The following is a 25,002-nucleotide window of genomic DNA, read 5'->3' as shown; positions in this document are numbered from 1 at the left end:
TCATCATTTGTTTTTCTCCCAACACGGTGAGTGGAATTATGACCAAAAAGTTCCATTTTGGTTTCATCTGACCATAAAGTTTACTCCCATGACTCTTCTGTATTATCCAAATGGTCATTGGCAAACTTAAAACAGGCCTTGACATGTGTTGGTTTAAGCAGGGGAACCTTCCATGCCATGCATGATTTCAAACCACGACGTCTCAGTGTATTACCAACGGTCACCTTGGAAACGGTGGTCCCAGCTCTTTTTAGGTCATTGACCAAGTCCTGTCATGTAGTCCTGGGCTGATTCCTCACCTTCCTAAGGATCACTGAGATCCCATGACGTGATATCTTCCATGAGGCTCCACTCCGATTGAGATTGACCGTTATGTTTAGCTTCTTCCATTTTCTAATGATTGCACAAACAGTGGATCTTTTTTCACCAAGCTGCTTGGCATTTTCTCCCGTAGCCCTTTCCAGCCATGTGGATGTGTACAATTTTGTCTCTGGTGTCTTTGGACAATTCTTTGGTCTTGGCCACGTTACAAGTTTGAGTCTTACTGATTGTATGGGGTGGACAGGTGTCTTTATGGCACTAACGACCTCACGCAGGTGAATCTGATTCAGGATAATGCATGGAGAGGTGGAGGACTTTTAAAGGCGGACTAACCGGTCTTTGAGGGTCAGAATTCTAGCTGATAGACAGGTGTTCAAATACTTATTTGCAGCAGTATCACAAATAAATTGGTTAAAAAAAAAAAAAAAAAAATCATATGTGATTTCTGTATTTTTCTTGTTAGATTATCTCTCTCACAGCAGACATGCACCTACGATGAAAATTTCAGACCCCTCCATGATTTCTCAGTGGGATAACTGGCAGTATAGCAGGATGTTCAAATACTTATTTTCGTCACTGTATCTATAAATGTGCAGCATAAGACATCGATTACCATATCGAAATGTGTACTTTTTTTTAACCACTCTATGTACCTGTATACGACTATACAATGTGATTGTATTTTTTAATTTTCATCCATACCTAAATATAATTGGCTCTAACTTTTTGAAAATATTTTGGGAAACATTTGCACATAATTTTCAAGAAATTACAGTACTTAAATAAAAGCAAGCAAACTAACTGCAACTGCCACAATAAACTCAACCAAAACGCACACGCACAAATAAAAAAAAAAAACTTTGATAAGCTTTGATGCTTTTATGAGAGCTGCATAACAACAGAGTAGTAGCCACGACTTTGTCACCTGTCCACTACACCATCAGTGACGCTAAAATAAAAATTACATTTCAAAATCCTAAAAAAAGGTTATAGTCCAGGTTATCTTAAATTGTACTTGAAAGCAGAAAGCAGCAAATGAAGCAGAAAGAACCTTCTTGTTAATAGTATATTTTCAATTTACCCTCCATATCTCTCATGGCTGCTTTCAGTCTCTCACTGTATATCCTCTCCATTTTCCTTTGTCTCTTAGTCTCTCTTTCACGCTCTGCTACTGTCCTGGCCTCAGCGTCCTGGAAGTCCACCTAATAAAACCAAAACAAATCTAGATATTATGAGGTGGTTTGAGAAATGTACATTTTAGTAAATTTTTCAGAACACATCTGAAAGTCTCAATTTCATTGCCAGTTGGGACTGCATTCAATGGACACAAAGGTTTCAAATCATCAAACCAATTTTAATTTCACTCAGGGACAACCCAAAAAAATACAAAACAGTTCTCAAATGAAAATTCATCAAGAAACAAAAAAATCCAAATCTTTCTGACCCTTTGTGAAAAGGTAATTGATAAACCACAAAGTCACTGAGACTAACAAAAATTTGAGAAAAGTCATGAAAGGGTTACATAATTATTTCCAAGGCTTTGGGGCTCCAGCAAACCACTGTCAGAGTCATTACCCACGAATGGAGAAAACTGGGAACAGGGGCAATCCTTTCCAGGAGTACACGACAAACTAAAATTACTTCAAGAGTACGACGACAACTCATACAGGAGGCCACAAAACAACCTTGAACAACATATAAAGACATGCATGCCTCACTGCCCTCAGTCTCTTTTGCCTGGAAGCTCCATCCTCAGCACCCTTCTATTAAGATACTCGCTATTTTGCCTCGGAGCATTTCCAAACTAAGTCTGCTTTCTTGAACCTTGTCTCCAAAACATCCAACGACGGCTGTCCCTCCAAGGAGCTCATTTCTAATCCTATTTAACCTGCTCACTCTTGGCGAGAACCTCAACATCCCGCAACTTCTAGCTCTGCTTCCTGTTGTCTCTTCAGTGCCACAGTTTCGAATCCGGACATCATGGCTGGCTTCACAACTGTTTTATAAAGTTTGCCCTTCATCCGAGCAGAGACTCTTCTGTCATATAATACACCAGACAACCAACCTGCTTAATTTCTTTACTTCCTTACTACACTCACCATTGCTCTGGATTGTTGACACAAAGTATTTGAAGTCGTCGCCATCTCTTCTTCCTGGAGCCTCACTCTTTCCCTTCAACCCTCTCATTCACGCGCATACAGTAAAGAAAATGAGTTTTTAAACACCCTGCTATATTGCAAGTTCTCCCACTTAGAAATCATGGAGGGATCTGAAATTTTCATCGTAGGTGCATGTCCGCTGTGAGAGAGATAATCTAAAAAGAAAAATCCAGAAATCACAATATATGATTTTTTTTTACCAATTTATTCGTGATACTGGTGCAAATAAGTATTTGAACACCTGTCTATCAGCTACAATTATGACCCTCAAAGACCTGTTAGTCCGCCTTTAAAAGTCCTCCACCACTCCATGCATTATCCTGAAACAGATCCACCTGTGTGAGGTCGTTAGTGCCATAAAGACACCTGTCCACCCGATGCGAAGAGTAAGACTCAAACTTGTAACATGGCCAAGACCAAAGAGCTGGGACCACCGTTTTTTTCAAGGTGACTATTGATATTACAGTAGCACGTCATGGTTTGAAATCATGCATGGCACGGAAGGTTCCTTTGTTAAAACCAGCACATGTCAAGGCCTGTTTTAAGTTTGCCAATGACCATTTGGATGATACAGAGGAGTCATGGGAGAAGGACAGATGAGACCAAAATGTAACTTTTTGGTCATAATTCCAAATAGAAAATCATTGGAGGGAGGTGAAACTCAGTGTTTCTGAGCGACAGCCTAGAAACCTGTCTGATGTAGAGGAGATCTGTGTGGAATGGGCCAAAATCCCTCCTGCAGTGTGTGCAAACCTGGTGAACAACTACAGGACACGTTTGACCTCTGAAAAGCTACTGTACCAAATATTAACATTGGTTTTCTCAGGTGTTCAAATCCTTATTTGCAGCTGTATCACACAAATCGTTCAAAAAAATCATACATTGTAATTTCTATATTATCTCTCCCGCAGTGGACATGCACCTATGATGGAAGTTTCAGACCCCTCCGTGATTTCTAAGTGGGAGAACTTGCGATATAGCAGGAGGTTCAAATACTTAATTTTCTTCACTATATATTGTTTTACTTTGGCTAATCTTCATTCCTCTCCTTGACAGTGCATGCCTGCATCTTTTTAATTGTACCTCCACCTGCTCCCTGGTTTCACTGCAGATTATGTCATCGGCGAACATCACGGTCCAAGGGGATTCCAGTCTAACCTCATCTGTCTGACGATCTTTTACCACAGCAAACAGGAAGGGGCTCAGAGTTTATCCCTGATCAGCAGTCCGACCTCCACCATAAATTCTTCGGCACACCTCACAAATTTTCACCTGCCAGGGTTCAGCAGGGATACCCAGACTTCACTTTCCCCAGCCACTTCTTCCAGCTCTTCCGGAGGATCCCGAGGCGTTCTCTAGCCAGTCGAGAGACACAGTCTCTCCAGTGTGTCCTGGGCCGTCCTTAGGGTCTCTTTCCGGTGGGACATGCCCGGAACACCTCACCAGGGAGACGTTCAGGAAGCATCCAAATCAGATGGTCCAGCCACCTCATCTGGCTCCTCTCAATGAGGAGGACTAGCGGCTCGACATTGAGCCCCTCCCGGATGACTGACCTTCTCACCCTATCTCTAAGGGAGAGCCCGGACAGCCTGTGGAGGAAACTCATTTTGTCCGCTTATATCCCGGATCTTGTTTGTTCAGTCAGTCCCCACAGCTCATGCCCGGGCGAGGGTAGGAACGTAGATCGACTGGTAAATTGAGAGCTTCGCCTTTCGACTGAGCTCCATCTTTACCGCAACGGACCAATACAAAGTCCGCATCACTGCAGACGTTGCACTGATCAGTATGTCGATCTCCCAGTCCATTCTTCCCTTACTCGTGAACAAGACCCTAGGATACTCTAACTCCTTCCACTTGGGGCAGGATCTCATCCCCAACCTGGAGAGGCCAAGTCATCCTTTTCTGACTGAGGACCATAGTCTCTGATTTGGAGGTGCTAATTCTCATCCCAGTCGCTTCACACTCTGCTGTGAATCGCTCCAGTGAGAGCTGGAGATCACGGCTTGATGAGGCCAACAGAACCATATCATCTTCAAAGAGCAGAGATGCGATGCTGAGGCCACCAAACCGGACACCTTCTACGCCTAAGCTGCGCCTAGAATGTCTGTCCATAAAAGTTATGAACAAAATCGGTGACAAAGGGCAGCCTTGGGGGAGTCCAACTCTCACCGGAAATGAGTCCAACTTGTTGGCGGCAATGCGTACCAAACTCTGACAGCGGTCGTACAGGGACCAAACAGCTCGTATCAGGAGGTTCGGTACCGCGCACTGTCGAAGAACCCCCAACAGGACTCCCCGAGGGACACGGTCGAATGCCTTCTACAAGTCCACAAAACACATGTAGACTGGTTCGGTGAACTCCCATGCAACCTCAAGGATCCTGGCGAGGGTGGAGAGCTGGTCCACTGTTCCATGGCCAGGACGAAAACCACATTGCTCCTCCTGAATCCGAGACTCGACTTCCCGATGGACCCTCCTCTCTAGTACACCTGAGTAGACCTTACCAGGAAGGCTGAGGAGTGTGATCCCTCTATAGTTGGAACCCACACTCTTTTCACCCTTCTTCAAAAGAAGGGCGACCACGACCTCAGTCTGCCAATCCAGGGGCACTGTCCCTGATGTCTATGCAATGTTGCAGAGGCGTGTCAACCAGGACAGCCCCACAACATCAAGAACCTTTCAGAACTCCGGGCGAATCTCATCCACCCCTGGGGCCCTGCCACCAAGGAGCTTTTTAACCACCTCGGTGACCTCAACCCCAGAGATTGAAGAGCCCGCCTCAGAGCCCCCAAACTCAGCTTCCTCGTGGGAAGGAGTGTTGGTGGAATTGAGGAGGTCTTCGAAGTATTCCCCCCCACCGACTCACAACATCCCGAGGAGAGGTCAGCAGCGCCCTCTGCCCAATATACACAGTATTGATGGTGCAGTGCTTCTCCCTCCCGAGATGCCAGACGGTGGACCAAAATTTCCTTTAAGCCGTTCTCCACGACCTCACTGAACTCCTTCCAAACCCAGGTTTTTGCGTTAGCGACCACTGAAGCTGCTTTCAGCTTGGTCAGCCGGTACCGACCAGCTGCCTCTAGAGTCCATGAGGCCAGAAATGCCCGATAGGTCTCCTTCTTCAACTTGACAGCATCCCTCACAGTTGGTTTCCAACAACATGTTCGTGGGTTGCTGCCACAAAAGGCACCGACCACCTTACAGCCACAGCTCCAGTCGGCCACCTCAGCAAAGGAGGCGCGGAACATTGTTCACTCTGACTCTATGTCCCCCGCCTCCTCCGGGATGTGAGCAATGTTCTTTCGAAGGTGGGAGTTGAAATTCCTTCTGACAGGGGAATCTGCCAGCCATTCCCAGTGGACCCTCACAAAACTTTGGGCCTGCCACGTCAGACTGCCATCTTCCCCAATCATCAGAGCCAACTCACCATCAGTTGACAGCTTCGCCCCTCTCTTCACCTGAGTGTCCAAGACATGCGTTTGCAAGTCCGATGACACAACCACAAAGTCGATCATCGAACTGCGACCGAGGGTTTCCTGGTGCCGGGTGCACATGTGGACACTTTTATGTCTTGAATATGGTCTTCATTATGGAGAATCCGTGATGAGCACAGAAATCCAGTAACAGAACACCACTCGAGTTGTGATCGGGGGGGAGCGTTGTTCCCAATCACGCCTTTCCATGTCTCACTGTCATTGCCCACGTGGGCATTGAAGTCCCCTAGGGGACTGATGGACTCGGCAGAGGTGGTGCTCACCAGCACTCCCTCTCAGGACTCCAAAAAGGGTGGCTACTCTACACTGCTATTTGGTGCACAAGCACAAACAACAGTTAGGACCCATCCCTAACCTGCAGGCAGAGGGAGCCTACCCTTTCATCCACCGGGATAAACCTCAATGTACAGGTCCCGAGCCAGGAGGCAATAAGTATACCCACACCTGCTCGATGTCTCTCCCTGTGGGGAACTCCAGAGTGGAACAGAGTCCAACTCCTCTCAAGAGGAGTGGTGCCAGAGCCCAAGCGGTGCGTAGAGGAAAGTGCGACTCTATCTAGTCGGAACTTCTCGGCCTCACGCACCAACTCGGGCTCCTTCCCTGCCAAAGAGGTGACATTCCATGTCCCTACAGCCAGTTTCTGTAGCCGGGAATCGGATCAACAAGGTCCCTGCCTTTAGCCACCACTCAGCTCACATTGCACCCCGATGGCCACTCTCACAGGTGGTGAGCCCATGGGAAGGGAGAACCATTTTACCCTTTCGGGCTGTGCCTGGCCGAGCCCCAAGGGTGCAGGCCCGGCCACCAGGCGCTCGCTTCCGGGCCCCACCTCCAGGCCTGGATTCAGAGGGGGGCCCCGGTGACCGCCGTCCAGGCAAGGGAAACCAAAATCCAATTTTTGTAGTCATCATAAGGGTTTTGGAGTCGTACTTTGTCTGGTCCCTCACTTAGGGTGACCATGGGTGACCGTATCAGGGTCATGAAGCACCAGACAACTTAGCTCCTTGGATCATCGGGATACACTATAACTGCTCCACCACGATAAGGTAACGGCTCGAGGAGGGGGCCCTCATACATGTCCTGTACTACTCTGACATATTTCTCCGCCTCACCAGACTTACGCAATGAGTGTGTTATAGACATGACAAAAGAAAAAAAAAAAAACAGGAGGGAGGTAGATACTTTTTCAAAATACTACAAATGCAAAATCAGCCAGAGAACTTGTTAGACACCACCTCTGGACATGTCCAAACCCATTTTTTCACTTCCTTACCACACTCACCATTGCTGTGGATTTTTGACTCCAAGTATTAGAAGTCGTCCACCCTCACTATCTCTTCTCCCTGTAGCCTCACTCTTCCCCCTCCACCCCTCTTATTCACACAGATTTTTTTCTGTTTTACTTTGGCTAATACTCATTTCTCTCCTTACCAGTGCATGCCTCCATCTTTCTAATTATTCCTCGACCTGCTGTTGTTGCGATAGCCAGCATGAGTGTTGTTGCGTCGTTGTATACAATCGTGCGAAAGTGTTATAGCCGTAGGAAAGTGGCCACCTTGGTTGGTCGCCGCCATAGATCTTCTGCCGTGAGCGTAGTATGGCAGTTGAACAGGTGCTACGTGTCGTGTGGCCCAGTGCCACAGTCCAGGCAGACGTCGGCAACTGTGTCGTCGAGCCATTGTTTGTCGCTATGCAGCAGGCGACAGAAGCTCGACCATAGTTGGGCGAGAATGGAGCCTGCTTCCCGAGGCATAGACCATTCGTCGTCATGAATTGAAGGCAGGTAGCCCCCAAGGACGTTGTTAGGCTTGTAGGCCAGCCTGGTGTTGGTGACGGCCAATGTGTGGAGTTTAGTTAGTCCGTACTTGTATTGTTGGTCGTCTAGCCGTCCGTTGGTACCTACGAACTGGTCTATGTCCGTTTGCCAACGAGAGACGTCGTAGATTTTGAGAAGCTATGGTCGGACGCGACGGACCAGGTCGCTTCCTTCACCTGCTCCCTTCTTATACTGCCTATCACAATATCATCTGCGAACAACATGGTCCAAGAGGATTCCAGTCTAATCTCATCTGTCATCCTAACCATTACCACAGCGAACAGGAAGGGGGCTCAGAGCTCATCCCTGATGCAATCCCACCTCCACTTTAAATTCTTCCATTATGCCTACAGCACACCTCACCACTGTTCTCCTGCCCTGATACATGTCCTGTACTATTCTAACATATTTCTCACCACTCCAAACTTGCGCATGCAATACCACAGTTCCTCTCTTGGTTCTCTGTCATAGGCTTTCTCGAGATCCAAAAAGACACAATATAGCTCCTTTTGACCTTCTCTCTACATTTCAATTAGAATCCTCAAGGCAAATAATGCATCTGTCTTTCTTGGTATCAAACCATACTGTTCCTCGCAGATACTGACTTCTGACCTGAGTCTACCCGCCACTACTCTTTCCCATAACTTCATTGTGTGGCTCATCAACTTTATTCCTCTGCAGTTGCCACAGCTCTGTATGTCCTCTTTGTTCTTAAAAATGGGAACTAGCACACTTGTCCTCCATTCTTCAGGCATCTTCTTGCCCGCTAGTATTCTGTTGAATAAGTTCTTAATCACCTTTACCAGCTGCCCATCCTTCTTATCTCTATCCCTCTGTTTGGTCAACCTGTAGAGATCCTTTTTTCCTTTCCTGTCCAACCTGATGTATATGTCATCATATGCCTCTTATAAATCATCTTTTACATTATGATACTTATCTTTTTAAAATGTTTGAGAAAGTGATAGCCCAGTTCCAACTTCTTATACGCCGACCCATACAGGGATTGCCAGGACTGGATAGTCTGGACAGCAAGTGACCGAAGTTTCCTCGCTGTTAGTTTCGGAGGGGGAAGGGGCCGCTCAAAGTTTGTCTCTACTGTCAACTCCAAAAATTCCTAAGAGAGAGGAAGGACAGATCAAAATATTGATGAGAAGAACAAAGTTGAGATGGGAAAGTATTGTGATAAATGTGGATGACTCACTATTCAGTAAAAATGCTCCTAATTTTCAAGGCTGTGATGTGAGGGGGAAAAAAGTCAGGGAACCAGATGCAAACATTCTTATTAGGAGAATCCTTTCAGAGACAAAAAACCGAAACCTATTTCATTGATTAATTAATGTGATTAGGCAGAAGTACTATTTGTCATTGTTGAGCTTCCCAAGCATCATCGGTGCCAGAGGGAGCACCTGGTGCCCACTCCTGAACCCATGGGGCCTGGCTGGGCACAGCTCGAAAGGGTAAAATGGGTCCCCATTCCAATAGGCTCACCACCCAGGCGGCCACCCCTGGGCAGTGGCCAAAGGCAGGGACCTTGACGATCCAATCCCCGGCTGAAGAAGCTTGCTCTGGGGACGTGGAATGTCACCTCTCTGGCAGGGAAGGAGCCCGAGCCGGTGTGCGAGGTTGAGAAGTTCCAACTAAATATAGTAATGCTCGCCTCCATATAGAGCTTGGGCTCTGGTACCATTCTGTTACCAATTCTGGTCCACTATCTGTCGTCTCAAGAGGGGGAAGCCCCGCACAGCAAAACTGTGTTGTGGGGATGGGATACAGTTGACCTCAGTTCGGGATGTTGTGAGTCAGTGGGGAGAAAACTTCGAAGAAGACCTCAACTCCATAAACAACTTCCCATGAGGAAGCAGAGTATGGGTTCTCTGAGGCTGTTTCTCCTATCTCTGGGATCCAACATAGGTTAGGGAGCTAACATGGCACATCCCACACCAAGGGACCAAGCGTGGTCCACCAGCCCCACCGAGGCACCCTGACAACCAGAGACCCAGAAGAAGTCACAGGGACCCAATGCCACCCCCGGCACCACCAACCCACCACTTGCCTCAAACTCTCAGGAGAGCAAGCAGGTCAGACAACAACTTGCGGAAGGCATGGCAAAGACTGATTGAAGCTAGCAACCAGGAAAGGACATGTGATGCTACCAGGACAACTATCCCAGGACGTGATGTGGTCATGTTATATATGTGAGGACGCAATGTCAAATGTAAACAAGATGGGAAGGCAAACAACACCTACATTTGGAAATGTATAGGCTTTCCCCATTGCTTTTCAGAGGCAGGTCTCTCTGGACGGAATATGCTGCAAGTCCCTTTGAAATCTGTTAACCTTGACTACAAACAGAAGAAGGCACATATTGTAACGAAGATGAAGAGATCCACGGGCGATTTCGTAAGAAGGGCGGCAGGTGGATAGCATCTGCCGAAGTGGAGAATGTCACTACCATAATGCAACATAAAATGTTTTGGGGGTCAACTTAGACAGGTCACACTGTCTGACACTGGGCCGGTGGCTGTCATGGCAACAACCCATGAACACGTTGGTGGACACCAAACAGTGAGGAATGCTGTCAAGCTGAAGAAGGAGTCCCATTGGGCATTTCTGGCCTGTGGGACTCCCAAGGCAGCTGATAGGTACCGGCTGGCAAAGCAGAATGCAGCCTCTGTGGTCGCTGAGGCAAAAACCTGGGCGTGGGAGGAGTTCAGTGAGGCCATGGAGAACGACTTCAGGACAGCTTAGAGGAAATTCTGGTCCAGCGTCCAGCGTCTCAGGATGGGAGGGAGAAGCAGTGCACCGTCCACACCCTGTATAGTGGGGACGGGGCGCTGCTGACCTCAACTCAGGATGCTGTGAGTCAGTGAAGAGAATACTTCGAAGACCTCAATTCACACGAGGAAGCTCAGTCTGGGTGCTCTGAGGCGGGCTCTTCTATCTCTGGGGTTGAGGTCACCGAGGTGGTTAAAAAGTTCCTTGGTGGCAGGGCCCCGGGGGGGGGGGGGGAATGAGATTCGCCTAGAGTTCCTAAAGGCTCTGAATCGTGTGGGGCTGTCCTGGTTGACACGCCTCTGCAACATCGCATGGACATCAGGGACAGTGTCTCTGTATTGGCAGACTGGAGTGGTGGTCCCCCTTTTTAAGAAGGCTGACCGGAGGGTGTGTTCCAACTATAGAGGGATCACACTCCTCAGCCTCTGTGGTTAGGTCTACTCAGGAGGACTGGAGAAGAGGGTTAGTAGGGAAGTCGAGTCTCGGATTCAAGAGGAACAATGTGGTTTTCGTCCTGAGCGTGGAAGAGTGGACCAGCTCTACACCCTCGGCAGGATCCTCGAGGGTGCATGGGAGTTCGCCCAACCAGTCTACATGTGTTTTGTGGACTTGGAGAATGTATTCGACCATGTCCCTCGGGGAGTCCTTTGGGGGGTTCTTTGGGAGTACGGGGTACCAAACCCCCTCGTACGAGGTGTTCGGTCCCTGTACGACCGCTATTAAGAGTTTGGTACGCATTGCTGGTTGGACTCGTTTCCGGTGAGAGTTGGACTCCACCAAGGCTGCCTTTTTTCACCGATTTTGTTCATAGCTTTTATGGACAGAATTTCTTGGTGCAGCCGAGGCATAGAGGGTGTCCAGTTTGGTGGCATCAGCACCGCATCTCTGTTCTTTGCAGATGATATGGTTCTGTTGACTTCAACAAGCCATGATCTCCAGCTCTCACGGAAGCGATTCGCAGCTGACTGTGAAGCGGCTGGGATGAGAATCAGCACCTCCAAATCAGAGACTATGGTCCTCAGTCGGAAAAGGGTGGCGTGCCCTCTCCAGGTCAGGGATGAGATCCTTCCCCAAGTGGAGGAGTTCAAGTATCTTGGGGTCTTGTTCACGAGTGAGGGAAAAATGGAACCAGGAGATGGACAGACGGATCGGTGCAGCGTCTGCAGTGATGCAGACTTTGTATCAGTCCGTTGAGGTAAAGAGGGTGCTCAGTTGAAAGGCGAAGCTCTCAGTTTACCAGTCGATTTACGTTCCTACCCTCACCTATGGGCATGAGCTGTGGGTCATGACCGAAAGAACAAGATCCTGGATACAAGCGTCCGAAATGAGTTTCATATGCACTGTCTCCGGGCTCTCCCTTTGTAGGATATAGATAGGGTGAGAAGCTCAGTCATCTGGGAGGGACTCAGTGTCAAGCCGCGACTCCGCCGCATTGAGAGGAGCGAGATGAGGTGGCTGGGGAATCTGATTCTGATGAGGTGTTCCGGGCATGTCTCACTGGAAAGAGACCCGAGGACCACCCAGGAGAGAGTATGTCTCTCGGCTGGCCTGGGAACGCATCGGGATCCCTCCGGAAGAGCTGGAAGAAGTGGCTGGGGAAAGGGAAGTCTGGGCGACCCGGAAAAGCGGTAGATAATGAATGGATGGATGGATGGATGGATGGATGAATGGGCTCTTCAAAACCTGAATCTTTCGTTAGTAGAGACTTTTGTCATACAAACACAGTTGAAGATAGAAGTCAACATACACTGTGCAAATGCACATTTAACTTTTCCTCTCACTATATGAAGTCAAATCAGACTTCTCTCCTATTTAAATTCATCAGGATCACCAACTTCTTTTTCTTTCGGCTTGTCCCGTTAGGGGTCGCCACAGCGCGTCATCTTTTTCCATCTAAGCCTATCTCGTGCATCCTCCTAATACCCACTGTCCTCATATCCTCCCTCACAACATTCAGCCTTTTCTTTGGTCTTCCTCTTACTCTCTCTCTTTTGCCTGGCAGCTCCATCTTGAGAAACCTTCTACCAACATACTCACTCTTTTGCCTGTCCAAAATAATCGAAGTCTACCCTCTCTAACCCTGTCTCAAAAACATCCAACATTGGCTGTTCCTCTGAGTTCATTTCTAATCCTATCCAACTTGTTCACACCAAGCGAGAACCTCAGCATCTTCATTTCTACTATCTCAAGTTCTGCTTCCTGTTTCTTCAGAGCCACAGTCTCTAATCCGTACATCATGGCTGGCCTCACCACCGTTTTATAAACTTTGCCCTTCATCCTGGCGGATACTCTTCTGTCACACAGAACACCAGACACCTTCCGCCAAGTGTTCCACCCCGCTTATACCCGTTTCTTCACACTCTCCACTGCTCTGCATTGTTGACCCCAAGTAGTTGAAGTTGTCCATCTTCGCTATCTCTTCTCCCTGGAGCTTCACTCTTCCTCCTCACCCCTCTCCTTCACACACATTGTTTTACTTTGGCTAATCTTCATTTCTCTCCTTTCCAGTGCGTACCGCCATCTTTCTATCTGTTCCTCCTCCTGTTCCCTGCTTTCACTGCAGATCACAATATCATCTGCGAACATCATGGTCCAAGGGGAATCCAGTCTAACCTCGTCTGTCATCCTATCCATAACTTTCGCAAACAGGAAGTGGCTCAGCACGGAACCCTGGTGCAATTCCACCTCCACCTTAAATTCTTCTGACACACCAACGGCACATCTCACCGCTGTTCTGCTACCCTCATACATGTCCTGTACTAGTGTAACATATTTCTCCGCCACACCAGACTTGCACATGCAGTCCCACAGTTCCTCTCTTGGAACTCCGTCATGGGCTTTCTCTAGGTCTACAAAGATACAATGCAGCTCCTTGTGACCTTCTCTGTAGTTTTCCACTAGTATCCTCAAGGCAAATAGTGCATCTGTGGTACTCTTTCTCGGGATGAAACCATACTGTTGCTCGCAGATACTTACTTCTGTCCGGAGTCTAGCCTTGACTACTCCCATAACTTCATTGTGTGGCTCATCATTTTTATTCCTCTGTAGTTTCCACAGTTCTGAAGATCGCCTTTGTTCTTAAAAATGGGGACTAGCACATTTTTCCTCCATTCATCTGGCATCTTCTCTCCCGCTAGAATTCTACTGAATAAGTTGGTCAAAAACTGGTATATCCCCGGGACCAACATGATCACCAACATAGTACAATTTTATTAAATGCCACAATAACGAGGGAAGGAATTTCTTAGAGAACTTTACATTATTTTCTTTGAGGTCAAAAGGTTACATATATTTCCTTAGTATCAAGTAGGATTTACAGTAAAACCTCGGTTCTCGACCACAATCCATTCCAGAAGGCGGTTCGAGATTTGATTTGTTCGAAAACTCAAACGATATTTCCCATTACAATTAATGGAAAGAAATAATGCATTCCAAGCCTAAAAAATTTGGCTTTTTCAAGCATTTTTTTAGCTTACCTGATAATAAACTGCATGGTAGTGTTATGTGTGTGTATGTTTATTCTTTGTCCCTTTATTTTTCTTTTATGCTTTTAATTTGTTAAGATGCGGATCTTTGTGACAATGTTTCCTTTCATACTTTTAAGCCCTTATGATGCGTATCTTTGCGACACTGTTTCCTCTCATGCTGTTTGGGTACTTGGGACGTGAATCCTTTGTGGTGCGGAAGTCTGAATGTTTCAAAGAGTTCCTGTATAAGGACGAGAAAGACGGCCAATGAGGCTGCTTCTTACAACCTCACCGCTGCTCTGCGAAACTACGCTGCTTTCGCATCACTGCAGATGCTTTACGGATCCGCCTGTAAATCTCCCATTCCATACTTCACTCACGTGGGAACAACACCCTAAGATACTCGAACTCCTCCGTTTGAGGCAGGATCTAATCCACCGACCTGGAGAGGAAATGCCTTCCTTTTCCAACTGAGGCCCATGATCTCAGATTTGGAGGTGCCTATTCTCATCCCAGCCACTTCCAATTGGCTGTGAAACGCTTCAGTGAGAGCTGGAGATCACAGCTTGATGAAGCCAACAGAACCACATCTGCAAAAAAGCAGAGACAACGTTAAGGCCACCAAGCCGGCTCTTCTCTAAGGGTCAATTGCTCTAAGAAATTCTGTCCATAGAAGTAATGAACAGAATCGATGACAAAGGGCAGCCTTAGCGGAGTCCAACTCTCATCAGAAGCATGTCTGACTTGCTGACATCAATGCGGACAAAACTCTTCGACACCAGTAGTGCAGGAACCGAACAGCCTGTAATCAGTGAGTTTGGCATTCTCACAAAGGACCCCCCACAGGATTGAGCAAGGGACATGGTCGAACACCTCCTCCAAGTCAGCAAAACACATGTAGATTGTTTGCGCGAACTACCATGCATCCTCGAGGATGCTGCCAAATGTAGAGCTGCTCCAGCTTTCCAAGGAGAGGAAGAAAACCACATTGCTCCTCCTGAATATGAGGTTCGACTTCCTGACAGACCCTCCTCCCCCGCACCCATAAATAGACCATACCAGGGAGGCTGAGGAGTGTGATTTCCCTGTAGTTAGAACACAACCTCCTGTCTCCCTTCTTAAAAAGGGGATCACCGCCTCAGCCTGCCAATCCAGAGACACTGTCCTTGATGTCCACACAATGGTGCAGAGGCTTGTCAACCAGGACAGCCCCACAACCTTTTGGAACTCCAGGCAAATATCCTCCAACCCCTTGCCACCTGAGGAGATTTTTTAACCATCTCAGTGACCTCAACCCCAGGAATAGGAGAGCTCGCCTAAGAGACCCCAGACTCTGGCTCCTCATGGTAGGGTGTGTCGGTGGAATTGAGGTCTTCAAAGTAAGTATTCTCCCCACTGACTTCCAACATCCTGAGTCAAATCAGCAGCGCCCTCATCCTCACTAAACACAGTTCTGATGGTGGACTATTTCTCCTTCCAGAGATGCCGGATGGTGAACTAGAATTTATTCAAAGCCATCAGGAAACCTTTGAGGATTTGGTTTGCTGAAGCCTTTTATGCTTCAGCAAACGCCAAATCTGAAATCAGATTGGCCAGTCGGTACCAATCAGTTGCCTCTGCAGTCCCACATGCCAAAAGTTTCTGATAGGAATCCTTCATTTTGACGGCATCCATCACCGCTCGTGTCCACCAAAGGGTTTGGGGACTGATGCCACGAGAGGCACCAACCACCTTATGGCCACATCGAAAATATGAGTAAGAGTATGTAGTTGTTCCCTAAAACAATAATCATAATTTATTAACACTGCATAGACAAGAGACATTTTTAAAGAGGTCAACAGACATTCAATTTCAAAATTAAATACTCATAAATCATTTTATTGCATCATGATGCATTGTTATAATCTTGCGTGATTTACGGTGCTATCTATTGTCAATCGATTGATGAAACCTTGTAGATAATCTATATCTTGCTAAGGCATGGAGAGGGGAAAAGTTTTCAACTTCAAGATAACGCGGTACCACGGGGGAAAATGATATGGACGGAATAGTCTAACATAAGAGCTTAGATCAAATCAAAGTAAATCACAATCTCATACTTATTATATTTAGATACTGAAACATTACCTGTGTTATATCCCAGAAATGTTTTTAATGTTAGTCAGGGGTGCCCAGATTTCTTTCCCCCACGGTCTGGCGTAAAAATTGTGCCGTATGAGTGTTTCATCTGAGATGTCACGCTGTGGAGACCCTAAAGGGATAAGTCGGAAGAAACTTACTATCTACTTTTCAAGTAACCAGCCTCTCGCAATCAACCGTCGGGTCGGGGGTGGTCGGCTACATCGCCGCGACTGCCGTAAATAGGAGGCCGGCTTGCGAGAACGCGCCTTTATTTGCCTGCGCTCGACGTATTGGCCACACCTGAATCAAGCGACGAGGTGGATGATAGTCTAACGTCTTTTTTTTGGGGGGCACGCTGAAGCAGCTCGGAACATCCGCTTTTGGGATCACTTCCTAACATGCTCAGTATGGTTAGCTTGCGTTTCCTGTTTCCGGGTGAATACTGATTGTTGAGGATCAGGCTTGTTTTGGTCTCAAAGTTTATGAAACACGTAAATTAATGTCAAGACGACAAAATTTAATATCTTTTTTTCTTCTTGTAACAAATTTTACATCCGTGATTTTTTGTGCTCGACTGTGCAGATTTGTGAGTGCAGTGGCACCCGAGGGTGATCGCGCTCATCAAATGTGATTGACTACAGTCAGGTTTGGGGCCGCCACAAAAAAGGGCAAACTCCGACTGCAACTGACAATCAAAACCGCTGAACGGATTGTCGGCACCAAGTTACCCACGATTGAGGACTTGCACCCAACGTGATTCTTTAGGATCCTCCACATCCTGGCCACCGACTCTTCCAGATACTCCCATCGGGAAAGCGCTACAGATCAATGAAAGTCAAAACTAGCAGGAATTTGAACAGTTATTTCCCCTGTGGCAATTAAGTTATTAAATTATTGACCAGCGAACTTACTATTTTTCTGCCTTGTGCCATGTTAGGAAACTAACTCACGTCCTGCTGGTCCAATCAGTATTAGTATTAGTAATATATTTTGTGCACTATTGCACCATTGTCACTTTAAACTGCTCCCTTTGCACATATGTCATTGCAACTTCCTGGCATCCCATCGGAAAAGTACAACTTTTTCTTCTTTCCTCACTACTGGCCCCAAGAAACCTTTGTGGAATTAAGTTGTGTGCATGGGTATGTTTGTACGTATGTTTTATCTCAGCTGTCAAAGTTTGCCTCCTCCTCCATCCCACAAAATGCCTTTTGCTTGCCACTCACCATTCTCTTCGCATTGTTGCCCAACGCTGAAGGTAAATTCAACAATTTGTTTTATTATTTTTTGAATGCTGACTTGGGCAGGGGGTTAGGGGGAGATCTTGGAACATATTACGCTATTAACATGTAAAATGCGCTTCTACTTCTTCTAAAGATTCTGGTTACAAAACAACTTTCGGAAAAGATTAATTTCGTAGGTAGAAGTACCACTGTGTGTGGTGAACACTTATTTCCAGAAGAGATTTGGAACAGAGTGATTTACAAGAGCGGAGGTAGAAGCACACAGGTGGATTATATTTTGTGCAAACGGTGTAATCTGAAGGAGGACACGGACTGGACGGTTGTGGTCGGGGAGAGTGTAGCTCGACAGCATTGCATGATAGATGTGTCGGATGACTTTGGTAGAGGGTAGGAAGACTAAGAAGACAAAGTTAGAGCAGAGAATCAGGTGGTGGAAGTTGAGAAAGGAAGAATGTTGTGTGGCCATCCGGAAAGAGGCGAGACAGGCTCTCGATGGACAGGAAGAGCTCCCAGAAGACTGGAATATTACTGCCAAGGTATTCAGAGAGGCAGGCAGAAGAGTACTTGGGGTGTCTTCTGGTAGGAAAGGGGAGAAGAAGACTTGGTGGTGGAACCCCAAAATACAAAAAGTCATCCAAGGTAAGAGATTAGCGAAGAAGAAATGGGACACGGAGAAGACTGAGGAGAGCCGTAAAGAATACATTGAGCTACGTCATAGAGCAAAGGTAGAGGTGGCAAAGGCAAAACAAGAGAAATATGACGACATGTACACCAGGTTTGACACGAAAGAAGGAGAAAAGGAGCTCTACAGGTTGGCCAGACAGAGGGATAAAGATGGTAAGGATGTGCAGCAAGTAAAGATGATGAAGGATAGCGGTGGAAATATGTTGACTGGTGCCAGTAGTGTACTAAGTAGATGGAAAGAGTACTTTGAGAAGTTAATGAGTGAAGAAAATGGGAGAGAAGGTAGAGTAGAAGAGGCAAGCATGAATGACAGGCAAGTGGCTTTGATTACGAAGGGAGAAGTGAGAAAGGCACTGAACAGAATGAAAAATGGAAAGACAGTTGGTCCCGATGACATACCAGTGGAGGTATGGAACCAATTTGGTGAGGTGGCTGTGGAGTTTTTGACCAACTTATTCAATAGAATACTAGCAGGAAAGAAGATGCCAGAAAAATGGAGGGAAAGTGTGCTAGTCCCCATTTTTAAGAAGAAAGGCGATGTTCAGAACTGTTGAAACTACAGATGAATAAAGATGATGAGCCACACAATGAAGTTATGGGAAAACGTAGTGGAGGCTACACTCAGGACAGAAGTATCTGCGAGCAACAGAATGGTTTCATGCATAGAAAGAGTACCACAGATGCATTATTTGCCTTGAAGATGCTAGTGGAAAAGTACAAAGAAGGTCAGAAGGAGCGACATTGTATCTTTGTAGACCAAGAGAAAGTCTATGGCAGAGTACCGAGAGAGGAACTATGGTACTGCATGCGCAAGTCTGGTGTGGCGGAGAAATGTTAGAATAGTAGAGGACATGTATGAGGGTAACAGAACAGCGGTGAGATGTGCCGTTGGTGTGTCAGAAGAATATAAGGTAGTGGTGGGACTGGACCGGGGTTCCGCACTGAGCCCCTTCCTGTTTGCGGTGGTAATGGATAGGCTGACAGACGAGGTTAGACTGGATTCCCCTTGGAGCAAGGAAGTGAAGAAAGCAAGCAGGTTGGAATTGCTGAAGAAAGTAAGGTAGTGAAGAAACTGGTCCAAGCGGGGTGGAACACTTGGCGGAAGGTGTCTGGTGTTCTGTGTGACAGAAGAGTATCCACCAGGATGAAGGGCAAAATTAATAAAAGAGTGGTGAGGCTGGGCATCATCATGTACAGATTAGAGACAGAGGCCCTGAAGAAACAACAGGAAGTAGGAAAATGTTGAGGTTCTTGCTTGATGTGAACAGGTTGGATAGGATTAGAAATGAGCTCATTTGAGGGACAGCCAAAGTTGGATGTTCTGGAGACAAGGTGAGAGAGCGCTGACTTCGATGGTTTGGACATGTTCAGAGGCGACAGAGTGAGTATGTTGGTAGAAGGGTGCTGAGGATGGAGCTGCCATATAAAAGAGCAAGAGGAAGACCAAAGAAAAGATTGATGGATGTTGTGAGGGAGGACATGAGGACAGTGGGTGTTAGAGAGGAAGATGCACGAGATAGGCTTAGATGGAAAAAGATGACACGCTGTGGCGACCCCTAACGGGACAAGCCGAAGTGAAAAGAAGGTACTTGTATTGAAAAAAATTTGAGTGGGTCCATCACAATCACAATCACAAGCCAAAAGAAGAAGGTACCGCTGTACCTTTGTATTCAAATATACAGGGTGCGATGGCTACGTGGAGTAAATGTCTTTTGCATAGCCGATTGGCGAATTATAACAAGCCAATCAAACGATTACCATAAAATGCTCATGATTGGCCGATACCACCGATCAAATTGATGTAAAGGCTACTTAATATATTTAACAACATCAACATCAGTAAGCCGATTACATAATTGACCCCTCCGTACAGGGCACTAAACCACGCCTCCTGAAGTTACGTCACCCCACGTGTGCTAACCTCAGACGAACAATTGGCAAAAATGGCGGCGCAGGAAGACTAGAGCGAAATTGTCCGATTTACCAGCTGATTTCTCACTCACATTCTTAGCGAATAGTGAAAGATCGTTGAAAAGCAGACAGCAGGGCTTCAAGTATTTCAGCGGGGGGTATTTCAATGGTATTTACATGCACATCGACGGAGAAACCATTGATATTAGCGTGAGATCTTTCTGGAGTTAGAGGAAGACCGAGAACCCACATAATATATTATAACCCAAAGACCATTTTGTCATTGACAGTTTCCTATTTTCGTGTTACATATCACACTTGTGTGCAGAATCTGTATGTGTATCTGTATAGCCGTTTGTGAACCGCCGTATGAAGGAAAAGAAGGCGAGGCTTGATTTACGAGTTGTTTCTCTCGTTTTCTTTGTGTAACATCACGCGCTCCCTTCAATAATTATTCTTGCATTAGTGTCCTCAAACATCCTTCCTTCAGTCTTGGTGTCTCGGTGCACGTCGAAGGCTTTTAGGACTCGCTAGTCCGGTTTAGCTTAGCTCGGTAGCCGCCGAACAGAGACACGTTTGTGCAGTCAGATCGCAAAATATCGCTCAACACAGATCAAGTGTGTCAATCATTCACACGTAGCTATGTTATGCAAACGAAGAACTGACATGTATTGAAAATCAAATATAGGGCTTACCTTCGTGCAAACATATCTGTTACGGTTGATTTTAGATGGATTCAGTTGATCATACAATCTTCCACAAAGTTTGATCCATTGAAGACATTTTTCGTACTCGGTCTTCTGTTCCGGTTGATTTTAGATAGATTCAGTTGATCATGCCTTCTTCACAAAGTTTGATCCATCGAAGACATTTTTCGTACTGGGTCTTCGGTTTTGGAAAGGGTACGAATTGAACTCCACCAACTAGCCTTTCAGGATACCTGTCGTCACTATTACAAAGTCAGTGACTACACCTCCTAACCATATCTATTGTTAAATAACCCAAATACGCGATAAAACGCTAACAAAAGCTGTACTGGACCATGCAACGTTGTCTGAGGGAACGGCGGGTGCAAAAAAGGGGCGTGGTTTATGCAGATCTCTGGCCTCTGATTGGTCAGCGACGCGGATGACGCAATTTCTACGGAGGGGTCAATTGTAGGCATTTCCTAATTAATACAAGATGTTCTAGTGGACCTTGTGGCTGATGTTACAAGTGCTTTGCGGTTCTGCTGGGACCACAAACGAGGCCACAACCAACAGAACCTCAAAACACAAATGTAATAGATCAGTGGAACAAATAAGACTGGCCGAGCCAATGAGCAAATACTCTACGTTGGTTAAACACAACAGTAGCAATAGAGGATTTATGCTCCAGAGGTGGGTAGAGTAGCCAAAGATTGTACTCAATCAAGGGTAATGTTTTACTGGACAATAACGTAACTCAAGTAAAACATAGTCCTCCAAAAACACACTTGAGTAAAAGTAAAAAGTACATAGTAAAATTCTTATTCAAGTACTGAGTAAATCCCACAAAAAACAAAGCTATTTACTGCACGGTGTTTTCTTAAGTGAGCTGAAATATTCACATTTGGGCAGACAGCGCCAGACAAATACTACAGGACATGAAAGCTGTTATTTTTGCTATTCTAAAGAGTAAACAAGAGTAGCGCGCCATTGCATTCATGATAACAACGACCTTCCCAAAATGGTGGCCATTTAGGCATGACGATTACCCGGGCTGGTTTATCTAGGCTTAATTCGTATGCACTGGAAGCCAATGGAAGACATTATGTCGGCTCATGTGACTTTTTGTCATTTGATTGAACTTGACTTAAAAGACTCGAGTGCTGGGGTTGCCATAAGCAGCATCCAATGCAGAAGTCGAAGTATCACACTCAAAATAGTTAAACAATGATTGATCAAAGAAGCAAGCAACATTTAGACTATTATAAGAGAGTAAAATTATCATTAGCACAAGGTACCAGTGATCAATGTCAAGATTATAGGACATAAGTAGGATGAAAATGCAGGACTCTGAGTCAGGGACATGATTTTGAGGGTGGGTTTATTCCAGGAAGAGGTCATACACCGGTAGGCAGTCCAACAAAGGCAAAGGCACAAGAACATGTGGCAAAATACAAGGTCAAAAACATGAAAATGAGGTCAGATAACTACGAGGCAAAAACAAGACTTAACTAGACTTGGCTGTGGTGGCACAGGAAGGCTGGCCGTGACAACGAGGTAAAGAGACAAGAAGCTCGAATACTCACGCAGACTAATGCAGTCTCATCGCGACATAACAGAAAACAAAACACCAACCAGGGCGGGAGGAAGGGGGCCCCAGAGGAGAGCACAAAGCTTCACCCCGGTCTGTCCGGTCGCTGTCCAGGCAACCTAAAGCAAGGAGCTTGGCTGAGGAGTTCAGTAGGTCGACCAGGACGCCAAATGCACGGGTCCCTAAAGGTGCCACTCAGGCGAGGAGGGTCTTAATGGCAAAGCAAGATCCAAACAAGAACAAGCGACAACTGTGGGCCAAGCACCGGTGAGGCAGGAGCAAGAAGCAACGGCTGCTGTAGGTCGAGAATTGCCAAGGCCTGGGCTAGAGACAGCGGTTGCTGCTCATCAAGTATCGCCGAGGTATGGCCGAGAGGCGGCGGCTGCAGCTGCTCAGGCAAGGTCGCAGCACGGTCGAAAGGCAGGTGCTGCTGCTGGTCAAGCACCGCTGTGGCATGGTCGAGAGGCAGCGGCTGCCAATGCTCTGGCACCACCGCAGCATGGGCAAGAGGCAGCGGCTGGGGGTCAAGCACCACTGTGGGATGGGTGAGAGGCAACTGGGCTTCAGGCACCGCTGCGGCATTAAGGAGAGGCGACTGGGGATCAGGCACCACTGCAGCATGGGCAAGAGGCGACTGGGAATCAGGCTCCGCTGAGTCGTGGACGAGAGGCAGCTCGAGGTCAGGCACTGCTGAAACATGAGCGAGAGGTGACTAGCGGTCTACAGATGCCTCCTTAGCCTGCTGCCATCGAGGCTTAGTAGGTGTAGATACGAGAGGGGCAGAGTGCACAGGGACTCGGGAAGGTGAAGTGGAAAACATGAGTGGTTTGGAACAAGTTGACTCATGGGCAGATTTTAGCATGGCTTGAAGCAAGAGGCATAAAACTGAACTCTACTTGGATGCCTCCACCAGCCACCATGAGGGGGGCTAGGATAAATGGCGAAAAGGATGCCCCAGAAAAATATATATATAAATATAAAAATATATATGATATTGCAAGAGGAGCCTCCCCACCCATTCCCATTGAAAAAACGCAGTTGACGTCACCAACAATTATGTGCATGTTTTTAGTGTCTTTTTCATTTTTACTGTCTTCCTAAAACATTTCAATTGAATTGTTCACATAATCACTCATATTACAACCAGCAAAGTTCTGATATGAAACTTGGCTTCATTTGTTTCTAACATGAATTTTTTAAAAATTTGGTAACATTTTAACATGCACTATAAACCCTTGTACAACTTTAAATGAATCTTGCTTCTTCTGCTCGGATATGACAACAAAGATATCAGGCTGCATTAGCAGTCATGATTAGCATTTTCAATTGGAAAATATTTTTGAGTGCATGTTATAAAGGTAATAGTTAAAATTATCCTAGTACCTGGAAGTTGTCCACGAGGAGTGTTCTGAAGTGATGTGATTTGAGGAAAAGCTCACTAGCTATTTGAAAGGCCGATAGACGGATCACAGCATGTTCTTGGTTGAGCTGGGACATTATTGAGTGGTAGACATGATCGATGCAGTCATTAGACACCCTGTGGGAAATAAAAACTTGTTTCAAAATTGTTTGTCCACATAAGTTGCCAATTGAAAGTGTGTATGAACAGTAACTTATACAATTCCAAGAATGAGGTACATACATTAGCACAGACAGCACCAAGAAAAAAAGTGATACAGTAAATGAAAGGATGGATGGGATGTATGCACATTATTCTTGTTATTCATTGTACATAGTCTCCCTTAAGTTACCCAAAACGGCAGCGGAGACACGTCCTTTGCGTCATGCCCTCTAGTGATCCAGCAGTCAATCATATTGCATGAGGCTTGTCACCAGAGATCTTAACTTGAAGAGAACAAAGAGACCTTTGGTGGAGCTTTCAGCTTATCACGGTAGTAGTAGTAGTAGTAGTAGGCCTGAAGTGATATTGCTATAATGTTCATTACTGACATATTATGATTAATATAGAAACTTTGCTTCACTTATGGATATGCAATGATAGCATGTAGTGAGCTAGTCTTCAAAAGTGGGAGGGACCAAATATAATTTAAGTTGTGTTTGGGTTCATGCACCTGGTAGGGTCACCCACAGCAAAAAAAAAAAAAAAAAAAAAAAAAAAGGTGCCTAGGTGATGGACCAAACAAAGCACGCCCAACCAGTTTATGTGTTTTGTGGAATTGGAGAAGGCATTCAACCATGTCCCCCGGGAAGTCCTGTGGGGGGGTGCTTCGGGTGTATGGGCTACAGAACCCCCTGATACAGACTGTTTGGTCCCCGTACAACCGGTGTCAAGAGTTTGGTCCGCAGAGTCGGAAGTAAGTCGGACTCATTTCCAGTGAGAGTTGGAAAGTACCAAGGCTGCCTTTTGTCTTCAATTATATTCATATGGATAGAATTTCTAGGCAAAGCTGAGGTGTAAATGGGGTCCAATTTGGTGGCCTTACGTTTCGCATTCCTGCTTTTAGCAGATGTGGTTTTGTTGGCGTCGTCAACCTGTGATCACCAACTCACACTGGAGCAATTCATAGCAGTGTGATAAGCGTCTGGGATGAGAATCAGCACCACCAAATCTGAGACCATGACCCTCAGTCGGAAAAGTGTGGAATGTCCTCTCCATGACAGGGATGAGATTCTGCCCCAAGTGTAAAAGTTCAAGTATCTTCGTTTAATGAACAATGGAACGACAAATAGGACAGGCGGATCGGTGCGACTTCTGCAGTTATGCAAACTTTG

At 46.2% G+C, this 25,002-nt stretch overlaps 1 protein-coding gene across 6 annotated transcripts in view; it reads right to left on the bottom strand.

Moving 5' to 3' along the window:
- Window positions 1-25,002, bottom strand: part of uvssa (UV-stimulated scaffold protein A) — a 130,871-nt gene that overhangs the window by 96,459 nt on the left and 9,410 nt on the right. For 3 of the 6 annotated variants that reach the window (XM_061836066.1, XM_061836068.1, XM_061836069.1), the window contains exons 3-5: window positions 23,653-23,806; window positions 8,730-8,904; window positions 1,403-1,525 (exon numbers count right to left, since the gene is read on the bottom strand). In XM_061836066.1, coding sequence (XP_061692050.1) covers window positions 1,403-1,525; window positions 8,730-8,904; window positions 23,653-23,806 — 452 coding nt within the window. Of the gene's footprint in view, window positions 1-1,402; window positions 1,526-8,729; window positions 8,905-23,652; window positions 23,807-24,020; window positions 24,115-25,002 lie in introns of all 6 variants that reach the window. The other 3 variants (XM_061836067.1, XM_061836071.1, XM_061836070.1) reach the window with 3 other exon arrangements.

This window comes from Syngnathoides biaculeatus, chromosome 11, assembly GCF_019802595.1.
Source record: "Syngnathoides biaculeatus isolate LvHL_M chromosome 11, ASM1980259v1, whole genome shotgun sequence".
Lineage (NCBI taxonomy): Eukaryota > Metazoa > Chordata > Actinopteri > Syngnathiformes > Syngnathidae > Syngnathoides > Syngnathoides biaculeatus.
Note: the sequence above shows the minus strand (reverse complement) of the source record. Positions and strands in the feature narration are given on the sequence as shown.